General features: G+C 53.4%; 2 protein-coding genes across 4 annotated transcripts in view; one reads left to right on the top strand and one right to left on the bottom strand.

Annotated features, from left to right (window-relative positions):
- EPHB2 (EPH receptor B2) overlaps positions 1 to 23,337 on the top strand; it is a 108,751-nt gene that overhangs the window by 42,278 nt on the left and 43,136 nt on the right. The gene's annotated exons all lie outside the window — the stretch shown is intronic.
- The window catches only part of LOC127470628 (coiled-coil domain-containing protein 81-like), a 165,760-nt gene continuing 144,687 nt past the window's right edge, over positions 2,265 to 23,337 (bottom strand). The window contains exon 9 of one of the 2 annotated variants that reach the window (XM_051786337.1): positions 2,265 to 2,774. In XM_051786337.1, the coding sequence (XP_051642297.1) occupies positions 2,335 to 2,774 (440 nt within the window). In that variant the 3' untranslated portion in view covers positions 2,265 to 2,334. The remainder of the gene's footprint in view (positions 2,775 to 23,337) is intronic. The other variant, XM_051786335.1, reaches the window with a different exon arrangement.

Here is a 23,337-nt window from a genome sequence, read left to right as displayed (position 1 = left end):
TAGATGTTCTCCTGCCCTACAGGAGTTCTCCTGCCCCTGTAGGTGTTCAAAGCAGGCTCCATGAGTGCCTGCTGAGCTCAGCTGAGCACCATGGAGCCAGTGTGGTGCAGGCAAGTGAGAGGCTCTGCGCCACCCTCCCTCTGTGCTCCTCCCCAGTTGCACTTGGGAAGGTTGGAAAAGGAACTACTGGGGTTGTTGGAAGAGAGATGGGGACCCAAGAGCTGTGTGATGGGCACCTGCAGCTGTACCACACGTGGAGCAAACAACCGTGTTTGGCACATGGGATCTTCTCCCCCCCTGTCCTGGCTGAACAGCCAAATCCCATTGCAGTTCCAATGGGAACTCCAAGCAGAGCCTCTGAGATCAGTTATAGATACTGATCAGTTATAGATTGGTGGGCACTGCAGAGCCAAGGGAGGACCTGTGTCTCCTCTCTTCTGGCTGTGAAGGGGTGGCCAGGTAGCACCAAGCAAGGGGAAGGTGCTGGTAGTGGAAGATGCACAGGCTGGAGAGGGGGATGGACAGTCTAGCTGTGCTCAGTAGGGACTGCAGGCTGTATAGTCCCCCTTGGAGAGGGCTCCATGTCTGCTGCTGGTGGCTGGGCTGCTCACATGCCAAAATTTTAGGTCCTGGTGTGCTCCGGGGGTCACTTAATATCCATGATTTCAGCTACTCCTCAATTGGCCACTGAACATCTCTTCCCACTGAGCTTGGGGAGATCAAGTGTCTTCTGGCCTTAGCAGGGATGGGGATGGGGACAGCAAGGAAATACTGCTGGAAACTGAGCCTGGCTAATCCCTGCCTCGAAGGGCAGACGGGGGTTTTACAACTCCCAAGCAAAGCATCTGTAGCAACACCAGAAAGCCCCAATGATTCATGGCAACTTTTCCATCTCAGCCTGTTTTTTTTTCAGAGCAGACCCAGAGCCCTGTGCAGTGCTTTGCTCTGATGCAACTGGGCTTTCTTGGGGGCTCCCTGGTCCCGCTGCCAGCCCGGCCAAGGGACAGTCCCTTCGATGCCCCGCGGCTGCCAGGACCCCTCCCGCAGAGCCCTGTGCCCGCAGGGCTGGAGGGGAGGCGAGAGCGGGGGCCGAGGTGGAGGGAGCGAGCAGGAGGGAGAGGCCGGGCCCTCTTTGTCTGCGCAGCAGCAGCAGCAGGATTTTGGGAGGTCCGGTGCCTCGGCAGCTGTTTCTCCAGCCGGTGCTGGCGCTCGCCCGGCCCCGCTCTCCCCGCCCTCATTAATCACACAGTGGCCGCAGCCCGACATCTGCGTGGGGCAGCTGGCTCGGGGGCTGCCTTCCCCTTCCCCTTGCCTTTCCCCTTTCCCATCCCTTTCCCTTCCCCCTTCCCCTTTCTCTTTCCCATTCCCCTTCCTTTTCCCTGTCCCTTTCCTCTTCCCTTTCTCCTTCCTTTTACCTTTCCTTCCCCTTTCCACTTTCTCTTACCTTTCTTCTTCCCCTTCCCTTTCCTCTTTCTCCTTCCCTTTCCTCTTTCCCCTTTCCTCTTCCCACCCCCTTCCCCTTCCCCTTTCCTGTCCCTTTCCTGTTTTTCTTCCTCTTTCCATCTTTCCCTTCCCCTTCCTTCCCCTTCTCCTTCCTTCCCCTTGCCATGTGGGGCTGGATCAGGGCTGGATGGGCCCCCAGGATTGTGCTAGACTGGGAAACCCCCTCCAGTATCCCCCAGAAGCGGAGTGGGGACTGGGACAGGAGTCAGCCACAGAGCTGTCAGGACAGCCAAGGCATCCCCATCCACTCCCAGCCCTCCCAGTGAGCCCCCCAAAGGGCTGGGGAAGGGGCTGGTGGCCCCAGCTCAGCTCAGGAAGGACCTGTGGGATGCAGCCCTGCATCCCTACCCACCTCCCACCCTGGCCCTGGTCCCTGCGGAGGCAGCGTCGGAGCCGCCTGGCCCGGCCAACTCACTCCTACATGTGGCTGGCAGGTTTGCTCGTGTTTCCAGGGGTGGGAGGGAATCTGGGCCCCTTTCCAGAAGCAAAACAAAAGCAAATCCGAGCTGACTTTCGGGGTGAAGTGTTCTCACGTGGCTCGGGTGCCCCAACAGGACATAGCAGGGACTGTGGGGGGACACGGTCCTGCCCCTCCAAGGGGTCCAGGCGGAGAAGGGCATCCCAAGGAATGACCAGCAGCTGGAAGGAGCTGCTTATTTTCCGCCCTGGGTTTCTGAGCCGGCTGACAGCGCCGGCCTGCTCGCGGCACTGCACTACGGGGATATTTATGGAGGAAGTTCATGCATCTAACAGCTTAAGCTCTTCTAAGCTCGCAGCCCCAGCACAAAAGGATTTGGGGGCAGTTAACAATTCTGTGTGGTTAAGAGATTTTCATTTTGCCGGGGCCTCGCTCGCCTGTCCCGCAGGGCCCTGCGAGGGGCTGGCTGCCCGCTCCCCTCCGCTTCCCTCCGCTCCTCCGCTCGCTTCCCGGCTCCTGGGCCGCGCCTCCCCCAGCCCCGTCCTCCCCACTTCACCTTCTGCTCCCTGCCTGCGTCTTTTCTCTCCATCTCCCTGTTCTTTGTCTGCGCCTCCCCCCTGGCCCCCCCTCCCCGTCCCTCCCATGCAGCATATTAAACACATTTCTCCCTGTGCCTCTCGTATCCATTGGCTCCGCTCAGCCACGGCACAGGCAGAACCATTGTGCTGCTGCTCTCCCTGGCCTGGCCTGGCTGGACGGTGCCTGCACGGGCTCTGCCTGCTCAGGGGTCGCTGCTGGTCCCAGCAATGCAGCCCTTCATCCTTCTCCAGCCCCTCATCCTTCTCCAGCCCCTCTCCGTCACAGGAGGACATCTCTGATCCCAGAATTCTCTCTTTGTTGTGCCTGTGCAGCACTGAGCGTGGGGAGTCCCCTAGCCTTGCTGGGGTGACAGGGGATGGTTTTGCCCTGCAGAAGCTGGTGGTGACACTCTCTGGCTGTCAGAGACGTGTGGTGTCATCCCTTGGGGTCACGAGCATTTCTGAGGAGGAGAGGAGCTGGTGACCTGATGGGAAGAGGAGAAACCTGGTCAGATTCAGGCTGCCAGCTGTCTTCTCCTTGCCCCTCTTCTATGCTCTTTGCCCCTCTACTTCAGTCTTGTGAGACCTCCCTCCTCCAGTGCTGCCTCCAGCTCTGGGGTCCCCAACAACAGAATGACATGGACCTGTTGGATGAGTCCAGAGGAGGCCATGGAGATGCTCCAAGAGCTGGAGCCTCTCTGCTCTGGATTCAGGCTGGGAGAGTTGGGGATGTTCACCTGGAGAAGGGAAGGCTCCAGGGAGACCTTAGAGCCCCCTCCAGTGCCTAGAGAGGCTCCAGGAGAGCTGGAGAGGGACTTGGGACAAGGGCCTGGAGGGACAGGACAAAAGGGAATGGCTTCCCACTGGCAGAGGGCAGGGATAGATTGGATACTGGGGAGAAATTCTTCCCTGTGAGGGTGGCGAGGCCCTGGCACAGGTTGCTCAGAGAAGCTGTGACTGCCCCATCTGGAATTGTTCAAGGCCAGGTTGGATGGACCTGTGTGGTCTAGTGGAAGGTGTCGCTGCCCATGGCAGGGGTGTTGGAACAAGATGAGCTTCAAGGTCCCTCCCAACCCAAACCATTCGGGGATTCTGTGATCCTCCAGCCCAAGGTGGAGATGAGCCTCCTTCCCTGCCTGTGCTTTATGTTATTTTGGTGTCCAGGGCAGCAGATTTGTCCCCATCCCACCATGTGTGGAGGATGCAGGTGCAGATCATGCTGTGCATGTACATGAGGACCCAGAACCATCCCTCCTTTCCAGAGGGGTGGGAAACAGTGAGGGTCTTTCCCAGACAAGCTGTACTTGGGATTCAGAGGGGGCCAAAGTATGTGCTAAGGGCTTGGAGTGCCATACAGCTTTCCAAGGAGTCAGAGAAGGGCATGTCCGAGCAGGACGTGATGTTTTGATGAGAAGAGGCTATTTATGGCACTCTGCCTGTTTCAGGTCTGGGCCTCCACTGATAGTGCTGGACCCAGCCAATAAATTGTAAGGCTCTAGGGGCAATCGAGTTCTTCCAGGAAGCATTCCTGGTTGAACTGGAGCAGATACAGCCAATAGTGCTGGAAATGTTTCCAGAGATGGAGAACTGCCCGTTAAACGCTTCCAGCCGTCGCTCCTGCTGTGCCTAGCGCTGGGAGCTTTGTCTATCACCACACCTCTGTGGTCTCTGTGGCTGTTTATGGGTAATCCTTGGCCTCCACTCCTCTGGTGAGGTTTTCAGCCAGCTTTTTTGGCTCTTCCCAGCCCTTGGCACTGCTTTAGCCTTTCCCTTGGCAGATCCAGCTCTCCATGCACAGGATGCTTGTGGTGATCAGCCGCGTGCCAGGGAGGATGCTGAGATTCCCTCTTCCTATACCCCCCCTTGCTTAACCATTTGGGCAGTGGCATTTCTCTGGGTGCTTTTGAAGGATCCTTGTCCTTCCTTGTGGGACTGGGAAGACTGAGACTGTGGCCTTCTTGCCCCTGGAGGTGTGATTTGACACGTATTTGTACCGAGATGCACATTCCCAGCTTGCACCCAGCTCCCCGAGGCGTCAGGGGGTCACTGTATCCAGAACCCGTCATCCTCGGTATTTACCACACTACAGCTTCCATGTCATCAGCTAACTTTTATTGGGAATGCTCTGGGCTCTCTCCTGGGTCATTGATAAAAATGTTAAACAGCCCAGAGGCACGAACCAAATTTGTTGGCTCTAGTGGAAACAGAGCCGCTCGCTGCACGTTCCCTGCTCAGATCTCAGGCCCTGCAGTGTCAGCCAAGTTTTAATGCATCAAGGATGTCCCGTGGTGTTGGTGGACCCACTGATGTTGGAATCAAAATATCATGTGTGTTAGCAAGGGAAATGCTCTGCAGAGGTTTGGGTCTGTGGCATTAACAGCGCAACCCCCCCCCCCCCCAGCCAATCTTGTAATTGCATCAAAAACCCCTACAAGGCTAATTTGCCTTAATCTGTTTTCCCTAAATACAAGGAGATTGGCACTGCTATGCCTACCTTCCTTTAATCCTTCCCTGATCCAGTCCTGGGGCTGGCACAGCCTTATTTGACTGGTACTGACGTTGCAATCCTAAAATAGCCACAACTGCCTCATTTAGCAAACAGCTTTTTCCTACATCTCCAAAACCTGTTGCCTCTCATGGTACATGGAAAATGAACGTTGAGTGTCCCCCGGTCCATCAGCCCCCTTTTTACACCCCCTTAGGAAGGTGCTGCCCTGACAGACTGATTTAGCAATGTTTAACTTTAGTAGCTGCTATTTAACATCTAGAGTTACTGCTGGAATGGAAAGTATTCCACCATCATCCTCAAAGATGATTACATCACCTGGCTGCTTCCCAAGTACAAAACAGGAATTTGTCTGCCTTTTCTACAGGCTTGTTGACAATTTGAATGCTCCCAGCCGGCCAGGGCTCCGTGGCATTGTTGGATGCTGCTTTTGGGGCTTCTCCCTCTCCTCCCTCTCCGTCTGGGAAGCAAGAATACAGCGTCTTTCTTTCCACGGCTTCGATTCTTCTCGCTGACCTCTCCATGTTGTGAATCCAATTAGGGCTGTGGTGGGGACTGCAGCTGCTCTGGGAGCCCCTCCACGCCTGTTTGGTGCTCCCTGGGGTGGGAGGAGATGCCAGCCTGTCCTCTGCACACTCCTGTTGGAGTTTGGGCTTCGGGAGGTTGGAGTGGGACCAGGGGCAGCCTGGCAGAGCAAGGGGGTGTCAGGTGGGGGGTTTGAGGTGATTTACTGTTGGTGTGAAGCCCTAAGAGATGCTGACCTTGCAGGGAGGTCACAGGAATGGGGCAAGATGTGCTGCTGGAGGAGGGAGATGGACCACTTACCTTGGAGCAGGAAGTGCAGCTTCTGAGGGACTAGATCTTCTTGGGAAACAAAGGAAATGAGAATCGCTTTCTGATTTTGCTTTCAAGACAAGGAATGGGCTGAGACCTTCTATGAAAGTATTTTCTCTACAGAGAAAGAGAGGAGATGAGATTTTCCAGGATGTGAGAGGGGATTTTAAGCAGCAGGAGTGTTGCAGAGCACTTCCAGCCCTGTTGTGATGGTGTATTAAAGACCCCAGCAGGATGCAGAGGATGGCCTTAGAGCAGCCCAGGGAAGCTCAAGAGGAGCAGCATATTCTCATTTATCAGTGGGGGCAGGTCATGAGTACCTTGGGTTGGAGGAAGGGATGGAGATCTCAGGTCCAGCAAAACCCAGTGGTAGTTTCCTGATGGAAATGATGGCCATTCCCAGGATTTCTCAGAGAAACATGGTGGACTTTTGCATTACCACTGCCTGCCTCAGCTGCTGCTCCCCAGTCCCTTTGCACCAGCCCCTTCATCTCTGTGCTCGAGGTCTCAGAATGGCTTGGGTTGGAAGGCACCTTAAAGATCATATGGTCTTCTCCTGCAGAGCTACAGGGATGGTCCCTGCCCCCCTTCCCACTCTGGGACAGGCTGCTCCCCCCATCCTGTGCTGGGATCAGGGAGAAGATGGGAGGAGCTGTTGAGAGCATCCCTGGAGGGTGGTGTCCCCTCAGCCCCCCGGGGGATGTGCTGTGACAGGGGTGCTTTCATGGAGCTGACACGTGTACCCAGAAGAAAATCTCCCTCTGACTTATTTTTCACAGATGAAAACAGCATTTTGGATCAAATACCACATTCCTGGTCCTGCTACACCCATGTGAGCAGGGAATGGGGGCTCTGGCAGCATCCCTCCTCTCCTTCCTTGGCCTCCCTTTACCCCCCCCCTTTTTTCTTTTCTGAGAGAAGTGGTAAACATTAATAGGAACTGGAATGAATGGCTGGGATTCAGGCCCAGGATTCCAGAATTTTAACTCGTTATTGCCATAAAATGAAGGGAATGTGTTTTTTGCCATTAGTTTTTTTGCCTCTGATTCAAAGAGCTCAGAGATCTTGGGGGGGAAGAAGGACTTTTCCTTGAATTCCTCACAGTGCTGAATTTTTATGAGGGGAATATTCTTTGTCATATGTAACTTGAGGAAAATGGGAGAAAAAGGTGCTTTTGAGGATTTTTTCTTTTTCATTTGAGATTTTTCACCAAGTTGGGCCAAAGCCAAGAAATCGTTTTGAGCATTTAATTTTGGGAAATACCCTGAGATGTTCTCTGCACAGATTTAAGGTTTTTTTGATGTCAGATGAGTCAGATGTGCTTGGTAGGAGCACAGTTCTTTTATTTTAGCCACACAAGGTAAAAATCATACAGAAAATTTAATCTAGAAGCCATAATTAGCTTAATTAGCTCCAGGGAAACTCGTTATTGTTCCCCATATGCCTTAGAAACATATATCACTGGGAAGTGTACAGAAAAGTCCCAATAAAGGTTAGGAAGTGGAATCAAAGTGTTCATAGCTCACACAATGCCTCTGTTTGCACAGACCAAACATCAAAGGAGGTTAAATTAGGTTTGGCCAAGCAAAATACACAATATTGTCACATTTGAAGGAGACCTTAAGTTTGGTGACACTGATCTGTGACACCCAGTCCTGGCGTGGGCAGATGTTGGAGCTCAAACAATGTGAGGAAGGACTTGGGTGAAGAATGAGGAGCAGAACCAGGTGAGAGGGTGGTGAGGATTACAGTTTTATAGAGTTATAGAATCTCCTGAGTTGGAAGGGACCCACAGGGATCATCCAGTCCAGTTCCTGGACAACCTCAAAAATCCCACCCTGTCCCTGAGAGCTTTGTCCAAACACTCCAGCAAGGTCTTCAAAGACTGAGATCTCTTCTCCCCAGCAGGTTGAAATGACACCTGCCAAGGTGTTACACCTTCCTAGAGGCCTTGGAGTTAAAGTGGGGATCTTGGGGATCCTCGTGTCAGAAACTTGAGAGAACTTTGCAAAAACTTAGGTTTTCAGTTGGCCAGTGGGACTTTTGATACTGGAGTGTAGGGCTCTGCTCCCAAACACATCCCAGGCTCCTGGGCTGGCTCCCACCTCCATGGAGGGCTGTGGGTACCACAGGGATGCTGCAGGTGATGGGCATCCCTGGACCATGAAGTGAGGGTGCCCTTGGAGATCCACAGCCTAGAAACAACCCCTGTGACTAGAAGCAAATTCAAAATGCGTTTTGAGGGAATATCTCCGGGATATGACAGTTTTCAACAATGACAACCTCCTACTTTTAGAGTCTTTTGGCACTTTCAGACTGTTGTCAGGAGCTCACAGAGACCCTGTGTTCAGGAACACTGTTTTTAAGGCTGAAACCACAGCTATCAATTTTCTTCCAAAACATCATGATCCCAGGAGTCCTGTGGTTGTCCCACCTGGAGCTGTGACAGGAACAGGAGCAGAGTGAACAATAAACGACCACGAGAGAAAAGCTTTATCATTTCAAACTATCAAAATGCCCAAACCCTCCAGATTAGACAGAATTAAAGTGCAGCCTGAAGTGGAGCCCCAGAAGCACAGTAACATGCATGCTTTGCTCCAAATGGCATTTTCCAGCCTGGATGGCTTTGGAAAAGATCATAGTGACTTCTGAAGCGGCTGCAGGAACAGATAATGTTTGTCAAACATGAACAACACAGTCCATTAAATGTCCCAGATCTGCCTTTTTATGGCCCAGGCTCTCCGGGGGCCTTCTCTGGGAACATGGGAAGAGCTCTCTGGGGGCCTTCCTTGGGAACATGGGAAGGGGCTGCACATGATCAGGGATATGTTTGCTCTTGGGCAGCAGTGGGTGGTTCCCATCACACCCTTCCACCTTTTCCCTGCCCTCCAGGAGAGCTGTTCCTGGGCAGGGTGTCTGCATCCTCTTGGGATGTGGGCTGGTTTCCCCTGCAGTGGCCTGAAGTGCCCACGTGGCACAGGTGGAATACAGGACATTGCTGGGCATCAGAGTTTTCCCTGGGAATTTCTGAGGTGCTGATCTCTCTCTTGAGACATTTCAGTGACATCTGCCCTTTTCCCTCCCTTCCCTTTTTCTTTACCCCTCCAGTTTCATGTACTGGTGACAATTCTTCAGTGTCCATCCATGTTCCTGTCACCATGATCCCAGAGCATTATTTTGGCAGGTAACTTCCCCGTTCATCCCCACCTGGATGGTTTGGGATCCTACAGAACTATCTTTGGCTCTCAGGGATCTGTGATGAGGGAGGAGGAAGAGGAAGTGATTCCTCAAGCTGCCTTGGCAGAGGATGCTGGAGCTGCTCCCTCATGCCAGCCATCATCCAGAGCATTCCTGAAGCTGGAGGCAGGAAGCTTAGGAGGGTTTATCCCAATGGGAATACTCCTGCTGCAGGCTTTTCCTTGCAGCATGGTGAGCAAAATTAATTCTGAGCCTTTCAGAGCACCCGTGTTTTCTGTGATTCCACGCTGCCTTGTTAATAAAACAGAAGGAGGAAAAGCAGGGAAAACAGGATCAGGAGAAACATTTGGGGAATGACTCACACCCAGAGAAGCTTCTCATTCACCTTTCCCTGCAGTGCACCCCAGTGATGGATTTAAAGCTGCCTTTGTTTGCCATCTCAGTGCTGTTTGCAGCACTGAGGGGGATGGTGAGCACTGCCTGTGCTGTCATCCCATCACCTTCCCAGGTACCATCACCTGCATTGGCTCCCACACTGATCCAAGCAGAAATGGGGTTGTTTTACTCTCAGTTTCCACCCTGGGAGTCAATCCATGACACTAACTGAAGAGTAAGAGATGAGGAAGATGTTGTAGGAAAAATATTCTCCAGCTTTTCTCCAGCTTGGTTTTCCAGCCAGGCAAATCCCAGTCTTAGGACCTTGCTGGAGCATGTCCAGAGACAGGAATGGAGCTGGAGAAGGGTCTGGAGCACAAGGAACAACTGAAGGAGCTGGGAGGGGGCTCAGCCTGGAGAACAGGAGGCTTGGGGGGACCTTCTCACTCTCTCCAACTCCCTGACAAGAGGGTGGAGCCGGGTGGGGGTCAGGCTCTGTTCTCAGGATGAGAGGAAACAGCCTCAGGTTGTGCCAGAGGATGTTTAGCTTGGATATTAGGGAAAATTCCATCATGGAAAGGGTGGTCAAGCATTGGAACAGGCAGTGATGGAGTCCCCATCCCTGGAAGTGTTCAGAAAAGGTCTAGATGTGGCACTTGGAGACATGGGTTAGTGGTGAACCCGGCAGTGCTGGGTTAGTGATTGGACTTGCTCTTATAGGGCTTTTCCAGCCTTAGTGATTCCATAAAAGGGAAAGGCAGGATGCACTGGCTCGTTCTCAGTGACTGCTTACAGTGGTGTTCTTGCTGTCCAAAGGGGATTATGAAGCCAGGAGAGGAACTCCAGCATGCCTGGTGCTCACTCTCATTGTCACCATGGTACGACTGAGGACTAATTTGCAAATAGGGTGACAAATCTGAGCCTGTGTATCTTCAGGATACCCTATAATTAGAACTGGTTGGGGGTTTTTTGTTGGTTTGTTTTTTTTTCTCTTTGCTTCTGGAAAGTTTTTGCTGTCTGGCACAGATGGAAGCAATCCCAGTTTGTTTTTGTTTCTCTCGAATTAGAGCGCGGCTGCTCTTTCCAGGATTTCCCAGGCAAAAATAGGCACATGGGGACCTGCCCAACACGCACAGTGGGTCCTCTAGGACGTGAGTTTGGGTGTATTTGGTTCTCTGCACCTTTGCAGGGGCCACAGTGGGGATTTACCCTTGTCCAGGGGCTGGTTTTCTGGCATTTCCAGCTGCAAGGCAGATATGGAGTGGGTGAGAGCGTGGGATGAGGGGGCACACGTGGGAAAGCAGATGGAGCATAACGTGCAAAGCTGACTGGACCCAGGTGCTAGTTTGCAGCTTAGTCCTGCCTGAAGAATCCCAGACTGCTTTGGGTTGAAGGGACCTTAAAGCTCATCCAGTGCCACAGGCAGGGACACCTTCCACTGTCCCAGGTTGCTCCAGGCCCCGTCCAACCTGGCCTTGGACACTTCCAGGGATCCAGGGGCAGCCACAGCTTCTCTGGGCAAACAAGTAGAGAGGGAGTGTGAGATGTTCCTCTGGCAGCAGAATTCCTCCCTCCAGCCTGGGTTGCAACCCCAGGGCTCAGAAAGGCTTTTGGGGGGAGCCCAGGAGGGGGTGGCCAAGCCAGGGACGGGGGTAGCAGGACACGTGGGACCACCACTGCTGTGCCAGCCCGGCCGTGGTGCATAGACTGGGGGGTGCCCCCTGCCATGGGGTTTCCATGGAAACCAGAGTGGTGATTTCCTGCATACTGATGTGCTGGAAGGCCAAAAGCAGAGGGAAGGGAGGGAGGAAGCAGTGTCTCCTCAGGGAGCCTCGGCCCTGAAGGATGAAGGAGAGGAGGGAAGGAGCTTTGGTACCCTGAGCTTCAGGGAGACATTGTCACCTCCCTGAAGCTCAGAGCGTGGCTGGGAGTGGCCCCTGCTGAGGGCTCTGGGGGGACAGGATTCATGTGTGTGGGTATCCAGCTGCTGGCAGGGCTGCAGAGCCCAAGGAGCTGACAGGGATGCAGCACCTTGACAGAGCTCCACACCAGCCCAGGTAGCTCACTAACGAGCAGGATTAATTAATTAGCCCGGGAGGAACTGCAGCAGCAGCACTCTTGAGGTTTGGTCCGTGACCTCTGGCTCTGAGCATCACCTTTGTGATGATGATGGCAGGTCGAGACAGGGCTGAGACACCAGCAGGGCTGAGGTGACACCTCGTACACTGGAGGGTGGGACACCTCAGGCAGCTGCTGGGTCCCAACACAGGCACATCTGGCCCACATCTGGCCCAACGAGATTTGTAGGGGTCCCAGGTATTTCGTCCTGCTGTGAGCTGACTGTCTGCATCTCCCTCAGAGTGCAGGTGTGCCCGTCTGTCTCTCGTGCCCCGCGGGTGTGTGGCATTGCCCTGGCACCGCTGTGCCTGCACCTGGGGCCGGTGTGCCCCCATCCCCACTGTCACCTGCCTCCTTTGAACCGCTGTGCCTGCATCTGGGGCCGGTGTCCCCCCATCCCCACTGTCACCTGCCTCCTTTGAACCCCCCGGCCGAGCTGCTGCCTCCTTTGAACCGCTGTGCCTGCATCTGGGGCCGGTGTCCCCCCATCCCCACTGTCACCTGCCTCCTTTGAACCCCCCGGCCGAGCTGCGGCGGCACCGAGCGCTGGAGCTGCTGGCAGGCTGGAAATGTCTTTTGTCAAAGCTTGAGATGCCTCCAACCTCCTTTAATTAAAGACAATTACTGCTTTCAGCCCCTCTTCACAGCTCAGCTGGGTTGTTTGCAAACACACAGCTGCGGGAGGCTTTGTGCCCCTCTCCGAGTCCCGCTTCCCTGGAGACGCACAGAGGTTTCTTTATGATCAGCGCTCGGCTGGCGAGTAGCTGAGGAAGAGGAGGGGGCATCCCGGGCTCCCCGGGGTGGTTCGAGGTGCAGACTGGAGCAGCCCTGCCTGCTCCTGTCCAGTTTTTCCTGCCAAACCTCCTGCCTGGTGAGGAGAGAAGAGCAGCTCTTGCTGGAGGCGTGGAGGGGAGCGCAGGGGGGTCAGTGGGCATGTGGAGGTGTTTGGACCGCAGGGAAGGTGCCTCTTGCCCCAGGACTGAGCAGACCCAGGAGTTCTGAATATGTCCTTTTCGATAACCCTCTGCTGAGTGAGCCGTGACTCCGCACGCTCGTGGGAGAGGCTCATTTCCTCACCGGGCAGCCCAAACCGGGGCTTCCTCGCCCAAACCAGGCTCGGAGAACAGCCCTGAAACCTCCCGTAACCAATCCCCCCCCCCTTTCTGCACTTGAATAACTCAGAGGCAGCGAAACGGAGCTTAACGAAACTTTCCAAAACAGTCGAGGCTGGCAGGAGAACAAGCAGCATCCTCTGGGATGCTGTTTCCAAAAATACGAGCCCCAGCGCGTGAAGCCGTCCCGGAGCCGCTGCTCTCGTGCGGATCCAACCCCAAACGCTGCGCCAGGGCCGTGGCTTCTCCCTTTTCAGGTGCTAATGGTGTCCTCGGGGAGGGGTCAGGGAGGGAGAGGCGAGAGGGGAGGCCCCTGCCTGCCTTGGAAGCGTTTGGTTGTTAAATCTGAATGGTAAGTGCTCAGCCTTGGAGGCTCGGGGGAGCCAAGATCCTTTTTGAGCCTCTAACAGCCTGACACTGCTCTGTCTTCTCAAATTCATTTTGCAGCTCCGATTCCCCGGCGAGCATTAATCACTGGGCTAAGCATGAAGGGAAACATACCCCTCAAATGGGAAGCCCAGAAGCTCTTTTCCCTTAAGCAGCCTCTCTGTGGACATCTTTGATCTGTTTTGGGAGGGTTTCTTGTTCCACAGAATGCTCTTGGAGGCCATCAGAGGAGTTGGAGTGGCCTCCTGGTACAGGTTTAATGCACGTGCAGGGGGGCACGTGCTGTGGGTGGGCAGGATTAGACACCCATGGCAAGGGCAAAGACCAGGACTCCAGAGCCCTTGGTCCTGCTGCAGTCACCTCTGTGGGATGCTGAGGTGACAGGGACACAGCCCAGGGACACATCATGGGATGCTGGGAGTCTCAGGACACAGTCCATGGTCCAGAGTGTGACATCATGGGATGCTGGGATTCCAGGCACACAGTCCATGGTCCAGAGTGTGACATCATGGGATGCTGGGATTCTAGGCACACAGTCCATGGTCCAGAGTGTGACATCCACAGTGCTGTGGGTCCTGCTGCTCTCATGGGGACACAGTGACTGTCCTTAGCCCCGTGGTACCTGTGTTTGGCAGCCCCTCCACCTTCAGTTCCAGGTGTTGGCACTGTTGACCTGGCTCACCAGGAGGAATGTGTTTGAGGCTGGAGCATGGACATCCCCCTCCTGTCCCCTGGAAACTGTCAGCTGAAGCTCTTGGTAGCTGCAGGTCCCATGGGGACCCAGAAACACATCCAGGAGGTGTCCAAGAGAGAGATTCCCATGTGTTGGGCAAGATGGTGCATGTGATGGAAAAACATGACCTTCTCAGAAACACACTGGTGTTTGTTGGTCCGCAGAGCTCTGTACTGCCCAGACAGTAGAGAAGTAAGTGGTGGATAAAGCAGTGTTTCCTTCTATCTCCTGCCGTGCTGTTCCTGTTTCCAGTGCCCACAGTGCCTGGTTACACCAAGTTATGCAATTTAATTATGCACCATGTTAAAAAAATATGTCCTTGCACACTGTAAGAAATCACAAGCAATCTATTCCCATTCATGTCTCTCGTGTTCCTGATGGCTTTATATCCCTCCCTGAGTGGCCTCTTTTCACATGGAAGCTCTGAGTTGATTGATTCTCCATATGGAAGCTACTCTGTGTCCCTAATAATTTTTATCAGCTCCTTCATGCCCTTGTCTGGGGGTGACCACCACTGCCAGCACTGCTCAAGCTGTGGCTCCTTGGATGGCTTAATGACATTCCTGCACTGGGCTCCTTTCTTCATAATTTCTTACATTTTCTCATTTTTTTTGATGATGGATGAGCTTTGAACTGATGTTTTCAGAGCATTATCTCTAGTGCTGCCGAGATCCCCTCCCTGCATGTTAATAGCTAATTTAGTGCCATCATTGTGTTTGTATAATTAGGGCTCTTCTCCCCCAAGTGCATTAGTTTCCTTTTGTCACCACTGAATGTTGTTCCCAGGGCATCCTCACACACCCATTGGGGCAGGGACAGCCCAGCCTGGCACACTGGGATGCTGCATCCTCCCCAGGAGCTCCAGGCAGGGATGGAGAGCTCTGCTCCAGTGACCCTGCTGCAGGGCAGGGCAGCACCACTGGGCTGATTTGCCTTCATTAACTAGATTAGCTGCTTTAATCTGCTGAAAGTGAGAGGCAGTTGGTCCCACCTGGGACCCCGCAGAAGGGATGGATGTCACTGGGAGTCGGGGTGGAGGCAGCAGGGAGGCTCTGCCTGCTGCTCCTGCTGCTTCCTCCTTGCAGGGACAGATCTACCCCTTCTCCTCCCACCCCCTCTCCACCCCTTTTCTTTGTACAGATGGAAAAGTGTGCAGGGCATTACACTGTTGCTGTTCTGTCCCCCCGTGGATCACCCCCAGGGATGTTCCCTGAGCCTCCATGTTTGGGCACCCTCAGCTTTTCTGCATCACACAAAGAGATGTGGGGAGATGGGTTGAATCCCTCCATTGTTGGGTCAATTATTTCAATTTCCCCACCAAAAAAAAATGATCTTTTTTGCCCAGCCATGTGTGTCCAGCTCCAGCAAAGGGGGCTGTGGTCAGCAGGGTGATGCCCTCAAGGCAGGAGGTCTTGCAGGGCATGGTCTGTGCCTGCACATGCAGGAAATGTCCCCTGTGCCAGGACTGGGGGGTCTGTGCTTTAACTGTGTCCCCAGGTGGGGACAGATGTGGTTGTCACCATGTTACAAACCACTGATGGACCGAGTGTGCTCCATTCTGGAGGATGAAGGCTCCTCCCTACATCTGTCTCCAGCTGCAGACAAAAATCACCTTTCCTATATATTCCCTATATATTTCATTGTGGTTTGTGTTCCCCTGTTTCCCTCTTGCAGAGGGGGACCAGGATTGCCCAGGGTTTGCCCAGGGAATGCCCAGGATTGACTCAATCCAGTTTGAGTCACAGAACACCTTGGAGGGTATGAATTCCTGCCCAGCAAAAGTGAAGGTCACGATTTCCTAAATGGGAATGTGGTTAAAAAGAAAAGCTTGGGAACAATGTGAATGTGTCTCAGGTTTGAGATTATTTTTTTTTTCCCTTGTGCCAGATGCCATCTGGGATTTTTCTGGAGGAAGTGAGGAATGAGTGGAAGGTGTTCCTGCCCATGGCAGGGGGGTTAGAACTGGATGATCTTTAAGGACTCTTCCAACCCAACCCATCCTGCAGTTCCCGTGGTTTTGAGGGACACAAGGGGCAAAGCTGGGATGCAAAAGCCAAATCCCAGCCCTGAGGTCTAACCCTCCATCCTCTCTCCCCTCTCTGCATTGCTGCTTTTCATTTCTTGGTGCACTCCAGCCCTTTTTTTGCCCAAGGAGAAAAGGATCATGCAAATGATTTGCCCCCAGGGATTCCTGGAAGCTGTTTAAGCCAGCAAATGCCACCTTCTCCCCAGCTGTGCCAGGCAACTCCATGTGCTCATGAATTTCCCCTCCCCTAAGTGCAGGAAGGGGCTGACAGATGTTAACACACGATCAGTGTCTCAGGAGAGAGGAATTAAAGCCACACTGGACCCTTGGAAGACACACATTAGTGTCAGAAATTTCTAATCAATCAGCTGGGAGCCTCCTGGGGTCAGGAGCCTCTTTGAAATTCAAATGGAAAATGGCTCCTAATGGGTTTTATTTTGATTGCTATAAATTGATTAGCGTTAAGATAAACAAGTTTTGTTTCTTTCTGAAAGCTCTAAATACGCTCTGGGGGAGGAGGAGCAGTGGAGTCTGATTGCTTCCCATTAGGAGGTCCCCACTTATCTCCCACCCCACCATCAGCAGTTTGCACCAGCCACAGGAGACACCTTTTTCCTCCAGAGCTGGCTAAATCCCAGAATCCCAGAATGGTTTGGGTAGAAAGGGACCTTAAATCTCATCTCATTTCACCCCCTGCCATGGACAGGAATGCCTTCCACTAGACCAGGGTGCTGCTGATGGATGCATCATCCAAAGGGGTTTTTACAGTGCGGGAGAATCTGGGTCAGAGAAGGTTTGAGCATCCTCGTGTGTTTTCCACGGTGGGATGTGAAGGTGCAGTTTGGTTCTGAGTACGTGGTGGGAAATGTGGCTGTTTTTGAGGAACGTGCAAGGTTTTGGGGCTGGTTCAGCCTGGCAGCTGGAATATCTCTGGGAGATGCTCTGTTGGTGACAGGGAGGGTCTCACAGATCATGGTGACAGTGTCTCTCAGGGCAGTGATGGAGGCTGGATGTGCCCCCAGAGGAGGTGACCGGGTGATCCCGTGGGCTCTGCTGTGTGTGAAGCCCAGGAGATCATCAGGTTCATATTTCTGTACTGAACAGGGAGCTGACATTAATGAACAGCTAATTAACATCGCAGAGCTCGATGGTTGCAGTGTCAGCGTCCCTAATTAGTCTCGCACTAATCTGCTTTAATTAACTGTCCCTGTCGCGGTTTAAATTTAATTTTCAGCTCTAGACCAGCGAGGGCAGTCCTGTGAGCACCTGGGTTCCAGTACCCTGGCACTGCCTGTACTGGGACGGACTGGAGGGGGGCAAGTAGGGCTGCCCAGCTCCATGTGCTTGTGCTTTCCCAGGGATGAGGAACCTGCTGGGCCCCACACTGTTGTGTTGGCAGGGCAGGGGATCACAGAGCTGAGCTGCCCCAAGCCCTCTCATGGTTTGGGGGTGTTCTCTGGTGAGGGGTTGCCTGGAGTTTCTGTGCCTGCTTGGGTTTGCTGTTCATTGCCTGGAGGAATCAATCACAGGATCCCAGAATGGTTTGGGTTGGAGGAACCTTAAAGCTCATCTCATCCCACCCCCTGCCATGGGCAGGGACACCTTCCACTAGGCCAGGTTGCTCCAAGCCCATCCAACCTGGCCTTGGACACTTCCAGGGATGGGGCAGCCACAGCTTCTCTGGGCAACCTGTGCCAGGGCCTCACCATCCTCATATCTTTCCCAATATCCCATCTAACCCTGCCCTCTGGCAGTGGGAAGCCATTCCCCCTTGTCCTGTCACCAGGCAGGAAGAGCCAGAGCATCCTAAAGATGCTGGAGGAGTTTGTGTTTATTCCTGGCAGAGCTGCTGATTGCAAAACAGGGTCCTGTCCTGCCAAGCAGAGCTCTCTGCCTTGCAAGCTGGCTGCAATCAATCTGTGTGTCCTTGCCCATGACATTGCCTTTCTGTGGAAAACTAGGCTCTGTGGCATTGCAGATGGAGCCAAAAGGAGCAGGAGCAGGATGGAAAAGCCCTCTAAGATCACCAAGTCCATCTGTTAACCCAGCACTGACAGGGCCACCACTAAACCATGTCCACAAGTGCCACATCTAGACCTTTTCTGAACATTTCCAGCAATGATGACTCCACCACTGCCCTGGGCAGCCTGTGGCAATACCCTTTCCCTGAAGAAATTTTCCCTAATATCCAATCTAAACCTTCCCTCGCACAACTTGAGGCTGTTTCCTCTTGTCCCATCACTTGTGCCCTGGGAGAGCCCAACCCCACCTTACAACCACCTCCTTACAAGTAGTTGTAGAGAACAATGACGTTCTTCCCTACTAATGAGGCAATTCCTTGGTAACATCCCTGCTCTGCAGCATGTGCCATGCTGGGATGAAGGATGAGAATGTGTCAGGTTAGGGAATTTCAGTGTTTTGGGAAGGATTACAGCAGGAGAGGGTTGGGACAGGTACCCCTGCTGTAGCCTGGCTTCAGTCTCCCCCCTCTGCTCCAGTCCCACATCCTTCATCAATCAGGGCTCAAATCTTCCCAAACAGGAGTGTCTCCCCACAGGACCTTCTCGGGGGCTGGGTTAATCTGTATGAGCTAGTGGGGCCTTTAAAGCAGGAGCTCAGGCCTGGCAGCATCCCAGGGAGCTGCACAGTCCTGGGCTTGGCTTGCCCGTCTGGATTAGCGGGGCCTCTGCCATCTGTCCTGCTCCCAGCCCTGCCTGGAACTGCTCCAGGAGCCTCGTGCTTTGAAGAAAACCCTTCTCCTACCACAGCCCCTTTTCCAAATAACCCAGCTGCTTCCCTCTCTCCTCTGCAGACAGAGGAAATCCTGGTGTCAGCACCACAGCCACGCCCTGGGCTTTGGGAGCTGCGCATTTCCTTGGGGAAATGCAGTGAAGTCCCTGGAGAACAATTCCTGGGACCCCTCTCAGCCAAGTGAGCTCAGTGCCTGGGATTTAAAAGCCCAGATCTCTCTGTGTTTTTACAGGGCTGCAGAGGGACCAGGAAACTGTTGGTTGCACCACACTGCCTGTGTGCAGTTCCCACATCACGTCCAGGTCTGACCCAATGTGTTGGGCTCTCTCTGTCTTTGTAGGATCCCAGAATGGTTTGGATTGGAAGGGACCTTAAAGCCCATCTCGTTCCATCCCCCTGGCAGGGACACTTTACACTAGACCAGGTTACTCCAGCCTGGCCTTGGACACTTCCAGGGATGGAACTGCCACAACCACCCTGGGCAACCTGTGCCAGGACCTCCCCACCCTCACAGCCAAGAATTCCTTCCCAATATCCCATCTAACCCTGCCCTCTGGCAGTGGGAAGCCATTCCCCTTTGTCCTGTTACTCTGGGCTGTACTCTGTCCCAAGTCCCTCTCCAGCTCTCCTGGAGGCCCTTCAGGCACTGGAAGGGGCTCTCAGGTCTCCCTGGAGCCTTCTCTTCTCCAGGGGAACCCCCCCAGCTCTCCCAGCCTGGCTCCAGAGCAGAGGGGCTCCAGCCCTGGCAGCAGCTCCGTGGCCTCCTCTGGACTCGTTCCAGCAGCTCCACGTCCTTCCTGTGCTGAGGATCCCAGAGCTGGATGCAGCACTACAGGGGGGTCTCAGAGCAGAGTGGAGGGTCTTCTCCACCTGAAGATCTCACAGATCCATTGCTGCAGCTTCATACCAGGCTATCCCACTCTACCTGTTCCCTCCAGCCTCCTCCCTGTTCTCCATCCTGGTTTCTTTGCACAGCACACGGTGCTGAGGCCCACGTTGTGCAGAATGGGGCTGGGAGGCTCCCCAGCACTCCCAGTGCTTGATCCCACCCTCCAGAGTGAAACAACACCAAGGAGATATCTCAGAGGACTTTATTTCATGTCACTTGTTCCACTTTTCACCCATGGCAGTGGTGCCATCACTCAGCTGAGTACCTCCTACTCCTGGAGATCCTTGTTGTGATCAGTGTGTCTGGAATGGCCTCCCAGTGCCTGATTTCATAAACACCAGCAGTTGCATCACAGGGTTTCCTTGGCTGAGTCCTAAAGGTCTGGAGTACGAGTTGTCTAATCCTGCCCAACACAGGGAGCCCAGAGCTGATATTCCTGTTTCCAGGAGCAATGGAAAATTTTGGGGAAGTGCTGGTTATGAAACAATCCCTCTCTGTGCACGTACCACGTGACTGAGTATCCCTTTCTCTCTGTGTCACAATGGATGATTTTGCCATATTTTGGGGGCAGGCCCATCTCTTTTCTGTGGCTTCTTTTTTCTTGTGTTCTTGATTTCCATCTCATTACTGTTAATCTTACAGGCCCTGTTTTTTCCTCTGCTTTTACTGTATTTCGTGCTGACTAATATAAAGCCACTGCTGCCAGTTCATGACTTTTTAAGATGCATTTTTACTCCTCCACAGTCATTTCTTGTCCAGAATTAATTTTCACTGAAAAGAAAAAAATGAATTGCCTTTTCCTGGGGGCAGCAGCAACTTTGTTTGAGGCTATTTTGGTTATTATTATTATTCAAAGTGGTTTATTTGTACTCTCTGTCCTTGGTGGCTTTGCTGGCATCTCTGGAAACCTGTTCCCTGCTCATGCCCAGGGATGGCAGCCAGCCCTCGAGCATGGTGGGAGAGCCCTGGAAATCTAGGAAGTGGGAAAGACCCTGATTTACTGAGAGGTGCTTTTAAATGCACAGAGGCAGGAGCTGAGTTCAACCTTCCCAGAGCTGACACCAGCCAGCGTCTCCCAGCCTTCTGTCAGAACATCTTTTCCACCTCAAGTTGCTTCCAGTGGGCGTATGAAAATCTGGGAATTTAGAAGGATGAAAATCTGGGAGTTTAGAAGGATGAAAGTCTGGGAGTTTAGAAGGATGAAAATCTGGTTGGAAGAAAAGCATTCGAATGTGGAAGGTGCATTTTGACGGATGCAGGCAAAACCCACCCAAAATAATTGGAATTATGAGCTGTTGGAAATGGCCTCTTCCCATCTGTTTTCCGGCACGCTCGGCTCTCAGATCCCGCTGTACAGCACCACTCCTGATGGATTTAGACAGATAATTATTTGCTGCTGGTTTTCCCTCATCAGAGCATCCTTTTGGAGAAAGTTATCAGTGGAATGGGAGCCAGGGGACTGAGGGCTCAGCCTTTTCCCTCTGATGTTGATCCCCCTCAACGCTCGGTGCTGCACGACCGGATTGAGGCATTGAGTGCAGAGGGAATGGGGATGGTGGGAATTGGCTCTGGATGTGTGCTCAGCCATGAATTCGGGAGGTCCTTACAGTTGTGCAACACAGGGAGGATTTACAAAAGGTTTCCCAGAAAATAATATATAAAACCCCTACTTTAATTTTCCTTACATGCATGTCCCTGGCACAGGGTGATCTTGGCATGGCCATGCTGCTGCTTCTCATGTGCAGGACCTGCTGTTTGGGAAGAGTTGGAGGTTACAGTAATTTTCTCATATTTTGGTCTACGGCCCCACATCATATTCCCTGTTTGCTGTCAAAAATCCATGTGTTGATTACAGAGATGTGTCTTCCTTCCTTGGACTTCCTTGGACCAGGGGCTGGAGCACCAAGGGTGGCTGAAGCAGCTGGAGGTGCTCAGCCTGGAGAAAAGGAGGCTCATGGGGAACCTTCTCACTCTCTCCAACTCCCTGACAGAAGGGGGGAGCCAGGTGGGGGTCAGGCTCTGCTCCCAGGGAACAAGGGCCAGGGTGAGAGGAAACAGCCTCAAATTTCATCAGAGGAGGTTTAGGTGGAATATTGTGGAAAATTTTTCCCAGAAAAGATGGTCAGGCATTGGAACAGGCTGCCCAGAGCAGTGGTGGAGTCCCCATCCCTGGAAGTGAATATGGGGATGTGGGTTAGTGGTGGACCTGGCAGTGCTGGGGGAATGGTTGGACTTGATGATCTTAGAAAGCTTTTGCAACCTTAATGATTCCAGTCACGAGGGGCTTGTTTCAACGGAGCCTGAGCTTTTTGGCAGATCAGGTGCGTGGAGACACGGCAGTTTTGGTTTATTCCTGCTTTTTCCTCTGCAGGAACAAAGCTGGCATTTCAAACCCATGGCAACTCATGGCTGGGTGAAGCTGCTTCGGCTCAGGTTGTTGGGGAAGCCTCGAAAACATCCAAGCAGCAGGAGTGTGGCTGTTGGGACGTGAGGGAATCCGAGGTGGCAGGGCCAGATGGAGCTCTGAGGCAGAGCTGGAGGCACAGGCTGGCACTGCCACCCGTGAGCCGAGCGTGGGGACAGCACTGAGGGGCTCTGCTCTGGGGAGGGGCCACTTGCTTCAACTGGGACCGATTTAGCAAAGGGAAGAGTGAATTTTTTTTCCCAGACTGCTCCTACAAGCAATTCCTGCACCTTGCAAAGTGGAAGCTCTGCTGGGTGTAGGCAGCTGGAGTGACAGCAGAGAATCTCAGTTCCCAGGGAGAGGCTTTGACTGTCTCTGAGGATGTAGATCTTTGTACTTCTGATCCCTCCTTCCCATACTTGACCTCCCCCATGGTGAAAATGTTCTTGTTGTGTCAAGCTGGAATTTCCCATGTGCCAGCTTGAGTCTTGTCCTACTTTTGAGGTCTGGCTCCATCTTCTCTACACCCTGAAGGCAGCAGCAAGGTCTCTCTTTTGCCTTCTCTTCTCCAGGCTGACATCTAACCTTCTCCTCTCCCGCCCTGTGCTCCAGTCCTGGTGGCCTTCCCTGAGTCACTCCAGTGCCTTTCTTGCACTGGGGAACCCCAAACCGGAACAGTTTGGGACTTGGGGAGATTTCTTTGGAGGAAGGCTGGTTCTGCCTGTGTTTTGCCTTTCATCATCCTTCGGGCATTTTGGGAGGAGGATGATGTGTGGCCGCCCTTCCCATGCCGTGCTGCCCCCCCACAGCTTCTCTGCTCACTACAGGTCAGGAAGGAAAGTTACTGTGCAGCTCCTCACCCTTCCCTCCCCTGCCTCAGTGACTTAAACCACCGTAAAAAAACATTTCTGATCACCCTTTGCCAGCCCTGCTCAGCACCCGGGGCTGACACAGAACAATGTCATCATCTGGGCAGCGGCCGCTGGCACCAAACCAACTGGAGTGCTTTAAACTTGTCCAAACCGGGTGCTAAGTTAAAATGGGATGATTAAACATGCCCACCCCCCCCCTCTGGAAGGGCTCCTGGCCGCCCCCACCTCCACCTGGAAAAGCTGCTTGTGCCCTGGGAAGTGCAGCTGGAGGGGTCTGCAGAGCAGGGCTGGAGATGGGGAGTGTGGGGTGGGAGGGCTCTGCTCCTTGGGCTGGGGGAAGTCAAGGCAGGGCAATTTGGGAATGGTGCCATTGGCTGCGTGGGCTGGGGCCTCAGGGTCAGGTAGGGATTTCTCCAGAGGCTCCACCTCAGGCTCTGTCCCCCACCCTAAATCCTGCTCCTCCAATATCTTGAGCAGGGGAGTGGAGACGGGTGATTCACAGGTGAAAACACTGAGCAGCCACAGAAGCACTTAGAGCCCCTGAAAAGGGAGGAAAAAACCCATTTGGGGGCCTTATCCTGGCCCTGTTCACACTGGGGACATGCAGACATCACTTGGTCCCTGCCTGCTCTG

Source organism: Manacus candei, unplaced genomic scaffold, assembly GCF_025592945.1.
Source record: "Manacus candei isolate 608988 ecotype Guabito, Panama unplaced genomic scaffold, ASM2559294v1 h1tg000022l, whole genome shotgun sequence".
Lineage (NCBI taxonomy): Eukaryota > Metazoa > Chordata > Aves > Passeriformes > Pipridae > Manacus > Manacus candei.
This window is presented reverse-complemented; position numbering and strand designations above follow the sequence as displayed.